This window comes from Dermacentor albipictus, chromosome 3, assembly GCF_038994185.2.
Source record: "Dermacentor albipictus isolate Rhodes 1998 colony chromosome 3, USDA_Dalb.pri_finalv2, whole genome shotgun sequence".
Classification (NCBI taxonomy): domain Eukaryota; kingdom Metazoa; phylum Arthropoda; class Arachnida; order Ixodida; family Ixodidae; genus Dermacentor; species Dermacentor albipictus.
The window spans coordinates 138,727,470-138,740,782 of NC_091823.1; the positions used below are offsets into that span (position 1 = coordinate 138,727,470).

The 13,313-nt window shown below is 48.6% G+C and overlaps 2 protein-coding genes across 7 annotated transcripts in view; one reads left to right on the forward strand and one right to left on the reverse strand.

Annotated features, from left to right (window-relative positions):
* LOC135917824 (uncharacterized) overlaps positions 1–13,313 on the reverse strand; it is a 205,080-nt gene that overhangs the window by 188,258 nt on the left and 3,509 nt on the right. The window lies entirely within an intron of this gene.
* Positions 1–13,313, forward strand: part of LOC135917826 (uncharacterized) — a 103,472-nt gene that overhangs the window by 719 nt on the left and 89,440 nt on the right. Inside the window, exons 2-3 of one of the 2 annotated variants that reach the window (XM_065451427.2) lie at positions 3,560–3,586; positions 4,733–4,783. In XM_065451427.2, coding sequence (XP_065307499.1) covers positions 3,560–3,586; positions 4,733–4,783 — 78 coding nt within the window. The remainder of the gene's footprint in view (positions 1–3,559; positions 3,587–4,732; positions 4,784–13,313) is intronic. The other variant, XM_065451428.2, reaches the window with a different exon arrangement.

Below are 13,313 nucleotides of genomic sequence, written 5' to 3' on the forward strand. Positions count from 1 at the left end.
TACGTGCAAACATATGAGGTGCGAAGCTTTCCTTTTTACTCACGCAAATGCTAAAGCAAGCTTTATGCAAACGTAAAACCATTTACTACAATACTTCAGCAAAACAAGGGGAATACTTAAATATTTTAGGTAAATGCAACGCTAATTGCACAAAAGCAACGCAAAAAACGTAATGCGCAGATGAGGTAACCGTTGGGCCATTAGAGTGACAGAATGGGTACCAAGAGAAGGGAAGCGGAGTAGAGGACGGCAGAAGCCTAGATGGTGCGAAGAAATTAGGAAATTTGCGGGTGCTAGGTGGAACCAGTTGCCACACGACAGGGGCAATTGGAGATCGCCGGGAGAGGCCTTCGTCCTGCAGCGCACATAAATATGATGATTATGATGATGATGATGATGATGATGATGATGATGAACACAGAGAGCTTTCCTTTAAAGCACCGCTGATCGCCCGTTCGAGCCCCGCATCCCTTCAATTCGCTGATTCGCAAACGGCAGCCAGGAGAAGATGTCACAGGGCGTCAGGAAGTGCAGTTCATTTGGCAAATCACACAAGCACTGATAAATCATGACTATTCGAACATGACACTGAAGATCGAGCGCCATCTCGCGGTAGGGCAAACAAGTATATCAGAACTGAAGCTGCCACTACTATCAGTGCAGCCAAGTACATATAGCATCCAATTCTTTCTCCTTATACCTTGTTCGAATTCTTTAACGAGGTAGGTTAGGTACAGGGCATGGGCGTTACTTCCGGAAATACTCATTTTGCGTTGGTATCAATTATTCCGAGGATTTTACATATTCATCATTTAGTACGTTACACTACCCTGTTCCACTGAAGTATGTTAGGAGGAAGCATCATCTCAGGGTCAACTCCGATGCCTTCTATTGAAATGCTTGCAAACCGCCAAAATCACTGTTTCCGAAATATTCCTACCACAAATTCTAATGAAACGTGTTGCATTTAAAAGAAAAAAAAACTAAACTCTAGTGTTATTAGGAAGCGCAATCTTAATTTAGGGATTGAAATTTTAAAGTAATTGCCAAAAATGTCAAGCTTGAAAAAAAAATAGAGACGCCAAGTTTTTTGCTCTGCACAAAAAGAAGTCGCAGTTCTGTCAACTGCCATCGTTTGCATTAAAGAAAGAAAAACAAATGAATTTGCGGTATTACTTAAAGCCTACGTAGATTTGCTACAATGTTTGCAAGAATTGCGCACAAGACCCACTCAACATTTGTAATACTTTTGACCTGCGTTTACTATATCAGTTTTGTTCCCTTTAGATATGTTTTATGTCTAGTTTGCATAATCGGGATATATTTCACCGCTCTTCTACAGAGTTCTAAACATGATAGTTTCATTTTCTTTTTGAAATTTTACAATTGTAGATACTTTGTGTTAAACAGCTGAGGGCCTGAAAAGTCCGCTCCTAACAATTTCTAGATTTTCACTTTTTCATTATACCTTACAGAACATCATACAATTCTATATAGCAGTACCCTAGAAATATTTCTCCTCACCCATGTGTTTAAGTAGGGGGCCCAAAGCTAAAGCTTTGTCTTAGCCTCCTCTCCTAAGTGGTGATAAGCGTTTATATTTTGCTGAATTGCGCTCAAGTGAAAGTACTAAGCGAAGTGTACATTCAAAATGAGATAGCCACATGTCACGAAAATAATCGTAACGTTGTCGTATAGACGAGCTGTGAGATTTCATGTCTGTAATGGGCATGAACACCATAGTGAGCACGAAGATGTTGCCATAGCATTTCATTTCCGTAATTCAGTAAGTAAAGCATTAGTACAAAGTGCTTGCCATGACAATACCGCGCGGTAAAGTAGCAATTGCGAGACCCGATGTTACTGTCTTATTATTGGGGAGTCGGGCAGTCTTATTTATTGGACAGCGCCTCAAAAAATTTGTATCTGGGATTAATTTAGTTTCATGGATACTTGCCTGCTTCTTTACGGCGCTACGATGTTTAAAAAGTATCGCCGCTACCTAGCTTAGGGTTGGTAACAAGCAGGCTTTTTACATCACTAATACTGGAGCTAGAAGTCAGGTGATATATTAGGCCAATATTGCATTTGTCCACCAGGCTTTAGGCCAGGTGAAACGGTCAATAATGGGAAACTTACTGCATCGTCAAAATAGGTTGCGCTCATTTTCATTTACCTCCGTACATCTACTAGTTGGACACGCATCATCTGCAGTCTCTTCCTTCTTTACTCAAAATTCATCCCCATAACGCTGTTTTATCATCATCATCATTACTATAACTCTGATTATTTCTCCTGTGCAGCGCAGGAGAAAATCATCCAGAGCAATCTCATATCACCCTTTCATGTGGCAGTTGACACCATTTCACGTCTGCGAATTCCCTAATTTACGAACACCTCAATCTATCCCACCCTCGATTTCGCTGCCGTTCTTTCGGCACCGGTTTTCAAAACGCAGCTTTCATCCTTTCCTTTCCTTGGCTTGGGGTTCCCCGTTCCATACACATCGGATGTATTTGATATATACAGTGAGCTTGGACCGCTGTATTTTCACTGACTGCACTCTTGCTTATTAGACAGCTTCGCTACAGGTCTCTATTGGCCAGTACCGAACATGGATAGAAGGGTACGCGCCACCAGATACGTTCCTATGTATATACAGAACTTTGGTACTAAATATGCGCCACTGGCTATGTCCCCATTTTTGGCCAATCCCTGGAAATACATGTGTCAATGTGGCACAGTGGGTGTGAAAAATTAAGTAGATTGCACCATAACTTCTTTTGCCTATTTCCCGGTGTTTGTCTTTAATTTCATCCACTAGGCAGTCACGTGGTCACAAAGAACAGCTGCGTGGCCACGTGCATTGTCAGTGAGGGCTCGGTGGTAGGTGCGTGTCATGGGACGAAAGCACATTCTAGCTGCCGAAGAAGTTGCATGCCTCGCTGAACAGGCATGCAAGTGTTCCGCCTCGAAACGCGAAGGTGTACGTATGCGCAAATGAATGAAGTCAATTCATAGCATGGATTAAAATATATGTGAAATTCACATAGACAACTCGTGCTACGCAGGCGTGAAAGTTGCTTGTTTAAGCAAGAACATTATACAAACATCTACTTTTAATAGATTCGAAAATTTGCGTGAGATATTCTTTATGTCACATTCATTCAAACCTACCAACCCACACTAGATGAAAGCCGACGCTTGCAGTGCGTTCTCAATCTCTGCGACGACCACCCGTTTCTTCAGAGCACGCCAGGTGACCATCCAAACTTTCGCGTGTAATGTGAAAGTGACAATCAGAATTACACAGTACTTCCTTGCACACCACTGTGTTTAAGGAATCAGTGAAATGCTTACTAGACCTCTTGGTTGATTCTCATTGAGCGCCTTGTTTAGGTCACGTGATTGATCTGTAAATGAAGTCTTTGTTTCAAAGGCATACTGTTTTTTTTTTTGGTGCAGCAAGAACTGCGACTTTCACTAGGTGCATACCTTTCTGTTAGTCTCATGCCGACGTCACTTACCAGCGGCTTCACTTTTTGTGTGTGTGTTTCAGAGGAAAGTCAGTTCTTGACCGATACCGGTAAGCAGACATTCTTTCGTCTCTCATGACACTGTTTCGGATGAGTGTTTTTTATCAGCGTCAATTGCTTGCTATGAAGAACCGGGACACACTGCGATTTCCTCAATTTTAACGCAGACACCTATCAAAGCCTGGCATATTGAAAGTACTATAGCCAGTTGGACACCAGTAACACTCCGCGTAAAAAGGAACACTCATTCGTATCATCGGTTTGAAAACAAAATGGTTTTATAATGCAGCAAACCTTCCTTCTAGTATATGCCCTCTACTGTTTGTGCGGGCAAAATTTAGCTGGTAAATAGGTTTTTGTCTTCAGGAATACCTGCTAGCTACTTATCAGCGGAGAGCGTCTGGAAATTTATCTGTAAATTTGTTCCCTTGTTAAGTATCTCATTGAAGTATTTCGCTTCCATAAATATGTTTTTGTGCAGTTTCTGGATATTCAGCGGCGATGAAGAGCTTTTCCTCGAGCATCTCGGTCATTCACCATAAATATTATCTTGGAAGTTCGTAACATTCCTGCATTTTGAAGAAAAATTGAATATATACCTAGTCGCATATTTAAATCATTATTAATGATAATGTCTAACAGCTATTTCTTGGGGGGGGGGGGAACTTCACGTATTTCGATCCCGCAATTTAAAGAGGAGGCCCCCCCCCCCCCCACCGCCACTCAAAAACCCTTTCTTTAAGGTGCAGAGGCACCGAGTGCACAACTTAACCAAGACCAGACGACTTTGTGGTGCGTAAATTTCCAGGCAACAAAGTAGTTTCTTCAGGTTGATGTTTCAGATGGTATTCATGTTTTCTTAAACAGTTACATTATAATAAACAAGTTAGAGTCTGAAGGGACTCTAACATAAACTTCTGGTGAAAAAACCTGAAGAAACTGAGTTGGAGCTTATGCCTGACGAAAGATTACGCGATGTTTTCTGCATCTTTATATTCCCTCCAAATGACCTGTCTTTCTTTGACATTCATGGACTTGTAGAATAAAATTATGACAATGTAAACTTCTTTTTAATTAATCTGCTACACAATGATTTACAAAATCGCTGTTATATGTAAAAGGCACGAAATGAGTAAAGCAGTAACCTAGGTACTTCCTCTGCATAGACGACGAACTCTGTTTGTTGTAACTTGCAGGTGAACAGTCACAGCTGCTTCTGAGCAGCACAGTCGACAGCAGCTTAGCCGGTAAGAATGTAAAACGCTAAACTGTCAACCACAATTCATTATACGCTTCTTAAAAGGGTGTAGGTATATGTCGCTTTAACTGCCGCTGATAAACAAATAATGAATGACCCCTAGTTACTGCGAATGTGTATTATTATAACATATTCATTTGGTTATACTGCATTTCATGTTGATGGCTGGGCGGAGGATACGGAGAGCGGACCCGTGGGGCACGTACTGAAAACGTCACATCGTCGCCCCCCCCCCCCCCTCCCACCGAGGATATCGATTTTTTGGTATTCTGCCAATCGTGGCAACAAAAAATTATGCGATTTTTCATCTTGTGTTACCAAAGTGCGCGAAATTAACTTACAACGCGCGTGTAGTCTGATGCACTTAGCACCATGCAATAGTAACGTCACAGCGCACTACCAATATGGCACAGTCGTCTTTTCGCAGAGCGAATATTCACAGCATGGTAAGGCATATGTACCCTGCAGCGAAAATTCAGACACCACGAATCACCCAGTCAGAGACGTAGTTAGCGCGCAACTTCAAGAAGCGTTTGCACTTAGAGGGGACGGAAGCAGCAACCTGCCAACAGTCGAGTATGCAAGATGCATTATAGTATTGATGAAAAAAAAAGCAGGGCCGTGATTCAAACGACGGGATCCGTTTCAGGCATAGCTAACGTTATAAAATAGATGAAAAGTTTTCAGGAAGAGAAAAAGAATTACGGAGATGTATAGAACCATTCAGGAAATAAAAGCACGTACAGTATATCTGATTAGCTCAAGCAGGGTAGGTGAATGTCCCAACCCCGTGTCAAAGGGGATGCCAATAAACCGGTATCGTCATTATCAGAGTGATTTAGCTGTATGGGGAAGAGAAAAATTATTTTGTGTTACAAGCCATCCTGTAATGGAGAAAATGGTCTACGCCGATGCATGTGAACCCGAGCAACTCATACGTAGGACAGCGAAACCCAACAAGTTAACGCACTCTTCAGACGTCGTCAGGATCTGAGACCAAATTCACACAGCCATCCACTCGTGAGTGCTCTTTCCAATCAGCATGTCACATTAGCTAATTACACGTCCAGCATGAGAAATGGGTCAAATTTGCTCTTAAAAAAACTTGTATTGTAAGAGCTCGTTGTGAATGCTGGTACTGCATTCCTGTTGTGCAACATGTTCAGTAAAATCGGTGTGTGTGAAAGAAGTACTGGGGTTGGTCAACCGCACCCCACCTTTTGCAACTCCACTGACGCTAGCGGCCATATTGGTTCACTAACATATTGTCACGTGGTAGTGACGGTAAAGAGAGAACACAGTAGCAGTACTGTGAAAGACAAAACTAGCTTTTATTGGGCGAACCTGTGCCCACAAAACAGGCTACACTTAAAGCACAACGATAGCGGCGAACACAGTCGGCGATCGTCGAAAATCTGATCAGCGGGTCAAGCGCGTCGGCTTTTATAGAGCATTCGTCGAATGTTCCAGACTAATCGTTCGGACCCGCGTGCCTTCCACAAAGTTCTACACCATTCGCGTTACGCGATAAAATCAGATAACACAAGGTTCAGCGACAGCAGACAGCCGGGTAGAAGCATCGATAACTTTCCAGAAACGTCGGATGCATGCAGGCGCGTCCCGCGCTGTGCGATAACAGTTAAGCGGCGAAACGTGGTCGCCCGATAAAGATAAGTACACGTGTCAATACCCCCCTCTTAAAAAGCATCGTCCCGATGCTACAAATATAAGAGAGCGAAACACAAAAGGACACTTATTAAACATCAGTAACAAAACAACGAAAAGAAACAAAGTCCAAAGGTCAGTCACGGAAAGCCCCAAAGTTCATTAACGCTGGTAGTACGGCTTGAGCCGCACAACGTGGACTATTTCAGGTCGTGAGCGGCGCCGCTGTGATAGCGAAATGCCGTCTGGCACGACCTCATAGTCCAGTGCGCCAATACGTCGGATGACCTTGTAGGGTCCGAAATAGCGTCGGAGTAGTTTCTCACTGAGTCCTCGTCGGCGTATCGGGGTCCACACCCAAACACGGTCGCCGGGCTGGTACTCGACGAAGCGTCGTCGGAGGTTGTAGTGTCGGCTGTCGGTCCTCTGCTGGCTCTTGATCCGCAGGCGGGCGAGCTGTCGGGCTTCTTCGGCGCGCTTGAGATAGCTAGCGACGTCAAGATTCTCTTCGTCCGTTACGTGCGGCAGCATGGCGTCGAGCGTCGTCGTCGGGTTCCTGCCGTAAACCAACTTGAACGGCGTGATCTGTGTTGTTTCTTGCACCGCCGTGTTATAAGCGAATGTTACGTACTGCAGGACGGCATCCCAGGTCTTGTGTTCGACGTCGACGTACATCGCTAGCATGTCGGCGAGGGTCTTATTCAGCCGCTCCGTAAGACCATTCGTCTGCGGGTGGTAAGCCGTTGTCCTCCTGTGCCTTGTCTGACTGTATTTCAGAATGGTTTGGGTGAGCTCCGCTGTAAAGGCCGTTCCTCGGTCGGTGATGAGAAGTTCTGGGGCGCCATGTCGCAGCAGGATGTTTTCGACAAAGAATTTCGCTACTTCGGCTGCGCTACCTTTCGGCAGTGCTTTTGTTTCAGCGAAGCGGGTGAGGTAGTCCGTCGCCACGACGATCCACTTATTTCCGGTTATTGACGTCGGAAAGGGTCCCAGCAAGTCCATCCCGATCTGCTGGAATGGTCGGCAAGGAGGCTCGATTGGCTGTAGTAATCCGGCTGGCCTTGTCGGCGGTGTCTTGCGTGGCTGACAGTCTCGGCATGTTCTGACATAACGGGCGACGTCGGCGGTCAGGCGCGGCCAATAATACTTTTCTTGTATCCTCGATAGTGTCCGGGAAAATCCGAGGTGTCCAGCGGTCGGATCGTCATGTAGGGCATGCAATACTTCTGGACGAAGTCCTGACGGGACAACAAGAAGGTAATTGGCGCGGACTGGCGAGAAGTTCTTCTTCACGAGTAGACTGTCTTGAAGCGTGAAGGAAGATAATCCGCGCTTAAATGCCCTGGGGACAACGTCGGTGTGCCCTTCCAAATAATCGACGAGGCCTTTAAGTTCCGGGTCCGCTCGTTGTTGTTCGGCGAAGTCTTCCGCGCTTATTATTCCAAGGAAGGCGTCGTCATCCTCGTCATCTTGCGGCGGCGGGTCAATGGGGGCGCGGGATAGGCAATCGGCGTCTGAGTGTTTTCGTCCGGACTTGTATGTTACGGTGATGTCGTATTCTTGTAGTCTGAGGCTCCACCGTGCCAGCCGTCCTGAGGGATCCTTTAAATTCGCTAGCCAACACAAGGCGTGGTGGTCGCTGACGACTTTGAATGGCCTGCCATATAAGTAAGGGCGAAATTTCGCTGTAGCCCAAACGATGGCGAGGCATTCCTTTTCGGTTGTAGAATAATTGTCTTCCGCTTTTGACAACGACCGGCTAGCGTAAGCTATCACGTGTTCATATCCATCTTTTCTCTGGACCAGGACGGCGCCGAGGCCTAGGCTACTGGCGTCAGTGTGGATTTCGGTATCGGCGTGATCGTCGAAGTGCGCAAGTACGGGCGGCGACTGCATGCGTCGTTTGAGTTCTTGAAATGCCTCGGCCTGCGGCGTTTCCCACTTGAACTCGACGTCGCATTTAGTTAGCTGCGTCAGCGGCTCAGCGATGCGTGAAAAGTTCTTGACAAATCGCCTGTAGTAGGCACACATGCCAAGAAATCTACGCACTGCCTTCTTATCGATGGGCTGTGGGAACTTTGCTATGGCAGCTGTCTTCTGCTGGTCGGGGCGGACTCCAGATTTACCGATGACGTGGCCTAGGAACAGAAGCTCGTCGTAAGCGAAGCGGCATTTTTCTGGCTTCAGAGTGAGCCCTGACGACTTGATGGCTTCTAGTACTGTGGCAAGCCGCCTAAGGTGGTCGTCGAAATTTCCGGCGAATACAACGACGTCATCCAAGTAAACGAGACAGGTCTGCCATTTCAATCCCGCTAAAACCGTGTCCATCACGCGCTGGAACGTTGCAGGCGCCGAGCACAGTCCAAATGGCATAACCTTGAACTCGTAGAGGCCGTCTGGGGTGATGAAGGCGGTCTTTTCGCGATCTCTTTCGTCGAGTTCTATTTGCCAATAGCCAGACTTGAGGTCCATCGAGGAGAAGTACTTAGCGTTGCAGAGCCGATCCAATGCGTCGTCTATCCGTGGAAGGGGGTATACGTCCTTCTTCGTGATCTTGTTCAGACGACGATAATCGACGCAGAAACGTAGGGTTCCGTCCTTTTTCTTCACCAGCACAACAGGGGATGCCCACGGGCTTTTCGACGGCTGGATGATGTCGTCACGCAGCATTTCGTCGACTTGTTCTCTTATAGCTTCGCGTTCTCGCGGCGAAACTCGGTAAGGGCTCTGGCGGAGTGGTCGAGCGTACTCCTCGGTGATTATGCGATGCTTGGCGACTGGTGTTTGTCGAATCCTCGATGTCGTCGAAAAGCAGCCTTTGTATCGTCGGAGCAGACTTCTGAGCTGCTGTTGCTTAATCACTGGGAGACTTGGATTAATGTCGTAGTCTGGTTCGGGAACCATGGTCGTCGGGCTACATGCGGCGGAATCCGAGAGGACAAACGCATTACTGGTTTCCACAATTTCTTCGATATACGCGATCGTCGTGCCCTTGTTGATGTGCTTGAACTCCTGGCTGAAGTTTGTCAGCAACACTTCAGTTTTCCCTCCACGCAGTCGAGCGATCCCTCTTGCTACGCAAATTTCACGGTCTAGCAGTAGACGTTGGTCACCCTCGATGACGCCTTCTACGTCGGCAGGCGTTTTGGTGCCTACGGAAATGACAATGCTGGAGCGAGGCGGGATGCTGACTTGACTTTCGAGCACACTTAAGGCACGGTGACTACTAGAGCTCTCCGGTGGTATCGCTCGATCTTCCGACAGCGTTATGGACTTCGACTTCAGGTCAATGATTGCGCCGTGTTGGTTCAGGAAGTCCATGCCGAGAATGACGTCTCGCGAACACTGTTGCAGGATAACGAAGGTGGCAGGGTAAGTACAGTCATGAACGGTAATTCTTGCCGTGCAGATTCCAGTCGGCGTAATGAGGTGTCCTCCAGCGGTCCGAATTTGGGCACCCTCCCATGCAGTCTTAACCTTCTTTAACTGGGCGGCGATGTGTCCACTCATTACAGAGTAATCGGCCCCTGTGTCGACTAAGGCAGTGACTGCGTGGCCGTCTAGAAGTACGTCGAGGTCGGTGGTTCTTTGTCTGGCGTTGCAGTTGGGTCTTGGCGTCGGATCACGGCTGCGTCGTGTTGAACTGAAGCTGGAACGTTGCGTCGTCAAATCGTCTTTCGTCGGTGTAGTCTTGGCTTCGCGACTTCTTCGGGACGGCGGCGTGTCATCATTAGGTCGTCGAGATGATTTCTTCGTCATGTTCGTCGACGGCGGAGGATCTTCGTCAGTTCGACGAACAGCAATCGCACCTCCATCGGTTGCTGCTTTTAGTTTTCCGGATATGGGCTCGCAGAGCGGCCCCGCGCTGGGCCGGTGTATGGTCGGCGCTGCGGCGACAGGTATCGGCCTGGTGACGGCGAACGGGACGGTCGTCGAGGGCTCCATTGAGTAGCGGCGAGGTAGTCGGCGATGTCACGTGGGCGCTCTCCAAGCTTTGGACGCGGCGCGTTGACGGCGAACCCTCTCAGTCCCATGTCGCGGTATGGGCATCGGCGGTAGACGTGACCCGCTTCCCCGCAGTGGTAGCAGAGTGGGCGGTGGTCAGGAGCGCGCCAAACGTCGGTCTTCCTCGGGTAGCTCCGCTGGGCGACGGGTGGGCGCGCTGTCGGCGGCGGCGGCGGTGGTCGACGGAATTGCGGCGTTACAGGGCCCTGGCGCGGTCGCTGAGGTGGGCCTTGACGGCGTACGACGGCGGCGTAGGTCATCGCTTCGGGTTGGGGTTGCGGTAATTGAGGTTGCACCTCCGTAACTCCAAGCGACCTCTGAACTTCATCTTTGACGATGTCAGCGATCGAGGCCACTTGAGGCTGCGACGACGGGAAGATCTTCTGAAGCTCCTCTCGTACGACTGCCCTGATAGCCTCGCGCAGGTCTTCGGAGGCCAGTGATTGAACTCCGGCATAGTTTGTAGCGTTGGTGCGGCGGTCGAATTGCCGGTTTCGCATCTCGAGTGTCTTCTCGATGCTAGTGGCCTCGCGAAGAAACTCGTCGACAGTCTTCGGCGGGTTTCGTACCATACCGGCGAAAAGTTCCTCCTTAACACCACGCATTAGTAGCCGGACTTTCTTTTCCTCGGACATTTCCGGGTCGGCGTGGCGGAATAGGCGGCTCATTTCTTCTGTAAAAATCGCCGTGGTCTCGTTGGGTAGCTGCACTCGGGTTTCCAGTAGTGCTTGGGCTCGTTCTCGGCGAACGACGCTTGTGAATGTCTTCAGGAAGGCGCTTCGGAAAAGGTCCCAGGTCGTTAACGTGGCTTCTCTGTTCTCGAACCACGTCCTGGCAGCGTCTTCCAATGCGAAGAAGACATGTCGCAGTTTGTCGTCGCTGTTCCAGCTGTTAAATGCAGCGACCCTCTCGTAAGTCTCGAGCCAGGATTCCGGGTCCTCGAATGTTGAACCGCGGAACGTGGGGGGCTCCCTGGGCTGCTGCAGCACGACGGGGGATGCTGGGGCTGCCATTGGGGAGGACTTGGTGGCAATCTTCCTGCTCGTCTCAGGTAGGAGTCCGATCTCTGGGGGCAGTCCTTGCATCCGGCGGCTAGCTCGCTGGTCTTGGGCGACGTTGGTTTTGTCCTCGGGCTTCGGACTTGGATCGCGGCTTTGCGGGGGCGTTCGGTACATGAACGCACAAGCACCTCCACCAGATGTCACGTGGTAGTGACGGTAAAGAGAGAACACAGTAGCAGTACTGTGAAAGACAAAACTAGCTTTTATTGGGCGAACCTGTGCCCACAAAACAGGCTACACTTAAAGCACAACGATAGCGGCGAACACAGTCGGCGATCGTCGAAAATCTGATCAGCGGGTCAAGCGCGTCGGCTTTTATAGAGCATTCGTCGAATGTTCCAGACTAATCGTTCGGACCCGCGTGCCTTCCACAAAGTTCTACACCATTCGCGTTACGCGATAAAATCAGATAACACAAGGTTCAGCGACAGCAGACAGCCGGGTAGAAGCATCGATAACTTTCCAGAAACGTCGGATGCATGCAGGCGCGTCCCGCGCTGTGCGATAACAGTTAAGCGGCGAAACGTGGTCGCCCGATAAAGATAAGTACACGTGTCAATATCTACAATTCATTCGCTAAGCTTGAGGTCAATTGAAACGTTTGAGAATTTCCCGTGCATTCGTATCTTCTAAGCGAGGGCTTGAAAACAACTACGGAACAGCCTGCATCCTATCATATTTGTCACTGATGCGAGCATTTAACTCTAGCCGAAATGTTCATATTGGCCTCGAGCTCCACCACTGGAAAAGCTGGCCCCACCATCGGCGTGACGTGCTAGGAGGGATCACGTGGACATTGCGGCCGCGTCGGCTGCTTCGAGCGCGCCGAAGCGAGCTGAAAACGAGCTTAAATTCCCTCGTACGCTGCGGTTTTCATTTAGTGGCAAAATTTTCACGCTTCGAGTGTCTCCTTTACAACGCTTGAAAGCACTACAATAGGTAGCGGCTGCCTTTGAAGGCGCGCGACATGGTAGGCTACTGCTCGGTGCCGCAGGGCCGGGCGCACGTAACGGAGGCCGGTGTCAGCTTTATTCGCACGTAGCCGTAGGACAAGAAGCTGTGTGAAGCTTGGCTCGCGAAACATAAAGCCGGGAAACAGTCATCGGCTACAACTCGGGTATGGAGCAAGCACAGACGTAAGGAAGATTTCTGCTGCGGCACCCGGTCTGCGATGTTCTGGAAACGCGCACTGAGACGCTCGCCCGAGTCCGCTGCCCGACTAATGTCATGACGGTTTAGTCTATGAACTTGTCGATACTATAGATACTGGCAAGTTCAGTGGAGTGGAGAGGCAGCGGTAAGAAGCACATTTAAAGAAAGCATTGCATATGGTCATGTTTGTGTTATGAATTAATGCACTGGATTACAAAAAAGGAGCAGCGGGAAATTGCACGCTGAGAACGCCGATAAACATATAGTGCGACGCAACTCGAGAAATAGTATTGAAAGGGCAAAGAATTTAGAAGAAAAAAAGATTGAATCGTCGCGACGGCACATCACAGTCCCGTAGGCGTTGAAGTCTCTACAATGAAATTATTTTTGAACAACTCTCATAGCGCCCACGCAACAATGGCTGCTTGTATACTGTCAAATGCTCATATTCTGCGGCCTTAAGCTCATGGCACGGTGCGAAAACGCGCGCGCGCAGAAAGGGAAACAGTGCGCGGACAAGCATGCAGACGCGCAGTCGGTCGCTGCGAATCTGCGCGATCGCTGCATTGAGGCTTCATTCTATAATTACGCTCCATTTAGTTATACAAACACTATAAGAACATATTTCACACAGTT